At 44.6% G+C, this 4,459-nt stretch overlaps 1 protein-coding gene across 3 annotated transcripts in view; it reads right to left on the minus strand.

The window, feature by feature from the left end:
* Positions 1 to 874: 874 nt before the first annotated feature.
* Positions 875 to 4,459, minus strand: part of ST3GAL5 (ST3 beta-galactoside alpha-2,3-sialyltransferase 5) — a 53,519-nt gene continuing 49,934 nt past the window's right edge. For all 3 annotated transcript variants that reach the window (XM_011964124.1, XM_011964134.1, XM_011964131.1), the window contains exon 7: positions 875 to 2,103. In XM_011964124.1, coding sequence (XP_011819514.1) covers positions 1,855 to 2,103 — 249 coding nt within the window. In that variant the 3' untranslated portion in view covers positions 875 to 1,854. The remainder of the gene's footprint in view (positions 2,104 to 4,459) is intronic.

Below are 4,459 nucleotides of genomic sequence, written 5' to 3' on the forward strand. Positions count from 1 at the left end.
GAAGCTTTGAGTGCGACACATCCCAGTAGCCTTGAGAAGCAGATGGGCAAGTCTCCACATACCAGCAAGGAGGTGCTCATAGCATTAAGAACGTTGTCTGAGGAAGTTCCGGCTTCTCCAATTAGCCCCTGAGGGATGTGAGGTGGAGCTGTGTGGTGTAAGCCCAGCCCCACCTGAGCCACAAGGGAGCTGTGGACCATCTTCCACAATCTCAATTTTCTAAACTCATTTGTTGGGTGATAATCTTAAAACCTTTTCTCTTAAACAAGCAGTAGCTTATAGCATAGGAAATAAAATTCATACAAAATTATTTGTAAAGACACAAAACCAGAGAAATATGATTTTTGCTCTCCTGGCCACTCTGAGCTGGATTCCAGATCCCTGGAGACTGAAGGGACTCTGCTTTGAATGCTGTGACCTGACTCCTATGCCGAGGAGGAGGGAGGTGGGAAGACGGTGGAATGGGCTGGGGGTCAAGGCTGCACTGGGGCTGCACAAGCAGTTGCAGAAAGGGCAAGTGGAGGGAGGTAGCATTAGTGACAACGGCAGCCACAGAGTGGAGAACAGCGATGGCGGCAGCCGAGTCTGGGGCAGGCTGGGAACAGAGTAGCAGCAGATCTTCTGATATCAGAGGCTAGAGCCATTGAGACAAAGTTAGGGGCAGCCTGTCCTTGGGGAGGAAGCCACCAACACCCAGCATCTCTCCAGAAGGGTTCAGTTGTCTGGGCTCAAGCAGCTTGCAGGACCAGGCACCTTAATTCTCTGTCACTCACTACTGGCATCCACAGAGAGGTCTCCACCTAGCAGCAGCATCCAAGAAGGAGGTTTTGGGTAGACTCAGAGACATAAGCACTGAAATTAACTAGACTACGAGAGCTCCTCAAAAGTTTTTATTCTTTTTCCTTTTTATCTTTTTAAACTGGCACACTGCCTGGTATACACTGCCAGGTAGGCATTCAGATAAGTTTCTTTTTTTTAAATACACAATTTATAATGCTAGGAAGATTTCATTTCAGTGTTTCCCAAAACATTATTCCTGGAAAGGGTATACTCTCCCATGACTCTGGATAATAGAGGTTTTGTTCTGATTTTTAAAGCCACCTCAGACTGACACTGAAACACGTTAGATCTAATACTTAAGTGCTTTGAAAGGGCAGTAAAAATAGAATTGTAATAATTGCTGGGAAGACTGTGGTTTCTGCAGCCCAGGGTGGCTTCACAGTTGTTAGAGGACACAGATTCTATGTCCCTCCCTGACCAGGGACCTCCAGGACAGCTTCCCTGGTTGGTTCTTGAGTCTTTCGGCAGAGGGCAGACCAACAGAGAAGGGCTGTGACCTCCTCCGACCAGCCCAGGCCTCATGCTGCTGCGTCGCAGACCCTGTATCAGCAGCATAGCTATGGAGCACGTCATCCTGAAAGTGGATCCTCCATGGGTCACACAAAGCAGCATAGCAGGGAACCAGAATGAGGCTCAGGGCCACCATCAAAAGAGTGACCTTCCCTCTCCTTCTAATTAGTTACCTGTATTCAATGTGCAGTGTAAACGAACAGAAGTTTTACAAATTAAATTACTTTCTTAAAAATCAATACATCGTTACATACAATTCTCTTTGAGAAGTCTTTCCAATTCACTTCTTAAATTTCATTTACAAAATGGTGTGCAAAAACAAACACTGACCTCAAATAAATAGGGAAAAACAGTGGGAAGAGCTAAAATATTTTATGTGTTTTTAAATTAAAGTTAAAAACACCAGCTGCACTTCAAAGTACTTGCAGGATGAAATACATCAAGAAGGCTGTCAAAAATAGCCTTCAGAGTTAGAGTTGCATTTTTAACTGAGGTTTTCTGTGTTCAAAATTCACAATGAATGCCTCCACTGAGATCTTTCACCACTCCCTCTTTGACCAGCTTTAAGAGGAACTTGGTTTCCGTTGTCACATTATGCATGGTCTGAAAGTTCATAGCAGCCATGCACTGATTGTCAAAGTAGTGCAAAGGTGTTCTGGGTTGACTGAGGTCATATCCAAAACCCGCCAAACTGACTTCATCGCACAGATGTGTGGCTAAGACAACGGCAATGACACCGATTGTGGGGACATTCTGAAAAACAGAAAAGACCAAAAAGTTAAAAAACAGTTTTAGCACAAGTCATCATTTTGCTGGTATTATATACGCTTTGCAGGGTCATGAAAGCTACATTGGGGGCTGCAATTTCATACATCACATAATTTTATACATCATGAACTTTAGAGTTCAACTCCCCATTTAAGTCAGGAATCTAGGCTCTAAAACATGGCCTCTGATGTTCACACACTTTCAAGGGACAGTCTGACAATTCTTACACCAAGTTAAAAGGTATTCCTTCTAGGCCGGACGCGGTGGCTCACGCCTGTAATCCCAGCACTTTGGGAGGCCAAGGTGGGCAGATCACGAGGTCAGGAGTTCAAGACCAGCCTGGCCAATATGTGAAACCCCGTCTTTACTAAAAATACAAAATTTAGCCGGGTGTGGTGGCACACGCCTGTAGTCCCAGCTACTTGGGAGGCTGAGGCAGGAGAATCACTTGAACACGGGAGACGGAGGTTGCAGTTAGCCGAGATTGAGCCACTGCACTCCTGCCTGGCGACAGAGCAAGACTCCGTCTCAAAAAAAAAAAAAAAGGTATTCCTTCTAAAATGTCTGCCCCACTGGTCCTATATGTGACGCCCAGAATCACCAAAAAAAAAAAAAAAAAAAAAAAAGCCTATTTCCTCTCTCAATGACAAATGTCTATGAGGTCTGCTCTAGGATAAGTGGCCACAGGACCTTCCATGGTCCTTCCCAGGGCACAGTTTCTGGAACCCATCCCTTCCTGAGAACAGAGGATTCTCAGTTCTCACTGCAGAAGACTGCGTTCGCACCACCGCCAGCTACATGCCACTTAGGGGTCCCACTGGCTTTGCTGGCAAATAGCACTTGCAGGCCATTTCCCTATGTAGAGCTGCAAAGCCAGTTTCTTCCCACCCTTTGTTTGTATATGTATTTTTTGAGACAGGGCCAGTCTCACTCTGTCGCCCAGGTTGGGGTGCAGTGGCATGATCACGGCTCACCGCAGCCTCGACCTTCCCAGGCTCAAGTGATCCTCCCACCTCAGCTTCCTGAGTAGCTGGGACTACAGGCATATGCTACCATGCCCGGCTAATTTTTGTATTTTTTGTAGACATAGGGTTTCACCATGTTGCCCAGGCTGGTCTTGAACTCCTGGGCTCAAGCAATCCTCCTGTTTTGGCCTCCCAAAGTGTTTGGATTACAGCCATGGGCCACCATGCCCAGCCACAAGTATATTTTTAGTCCTGAATTAAATATTTTCACATTTGTTCCTTTAACAATGTAACCTACTGACCTTGGTCTGGAATCTCCATTGTCTACACCTTTCCAGATTCTGATGGTGTCCCCACTCCCTCCTGATGTCTGGCATCTTATTGTGCCTCCTGGAACGTGCAAATGTGGCATCGTGCTTTCTGGATCTCCATGTCAGTCTTGGGTAAAAATAGTACACAGGACGGGAGGAATACAGAGGGCCCTGCAGCTCACTATGCTTCCTCAAAGGCTGCCGCCAATCTACTGATACTCTTAATATTAGCATCCTTTTGAATAGTTTTTCATGTGAAAATGTGCCTCCCTTTTCATTCATCTTAGTTGAACCAGTGGCTACCATAAATATCTTTCCTTTTTTGTAAAGTGGAACAACAGTAGACCCTCCAGAGTTCACAGATTCAGGTGGGATTAGGAAACATCTACTGAGGCCATCATTTGTTAAAATCCGCTTCCTGCTCTTTGATGCATCTACCTCTCAAAGCCAACTTCACTTGTTAAAAAGGAACTCAACAGCCATTCTGCATGCTTGGAAATAGAAACCAAGAGAAATAAACACAAAGGACACTTTCCTCCTGTTTAGCCAGGGCTCTAGGTGTTGTTCTGTCTTCTCCAACCCCATACCCCCAGTGATGAGCTTGGCACACAGGGAATATTCAATGTTTGTGGAAGGAGTGTGTGAAATCAACTGTCCATTGGAGTGACATATGGGGAGAACTAAAACAACGATGAAAAACTCTCCAAAGCACGTTATTTCCACGGCATGCCCTTTGAGATCACATCTCCTATTGCTCAACAGGCTTCTTCATCTGCTGGAAGGACATATACATGAGGAAGTTTCTGATATTGCAATTTTAGATCAGAAGCCCTCTTTTAAGTTACTGTTTTTATCCAAAAGAAAAATGCCATTTTATTAATTATAAAAATAGGCAAATATTCAGCTTAACTAAGAGATTATAAAGCAGAAAGGAGAAGTCTTCTACAGACTTGCCCTCTGAAGAAGGGCATTCTTTACAGGCTGGTGTCTATTTCCAAGCTTTTACACTAAACACATACTTTTATTTTTAAAGTGTTCTGTATCTTCTTCTTCTTTTTTTTTTTT

Source organism: Colobus angolensis, unplaced genomic scaffold (assembly GCF_000951035.1).
Source record: "Colobus angolensis palliatus isolate OR3802 unplaced genomic scaffold, Cang.pa_1.0 Scaffold118, whole genome shotgun sequence".
Lineage (NCBI taxonomy): Eukaryota > Metazoa > Chordata > Mammalia > Primates > Cercopithecidae > Colobus > Colobus angolensis.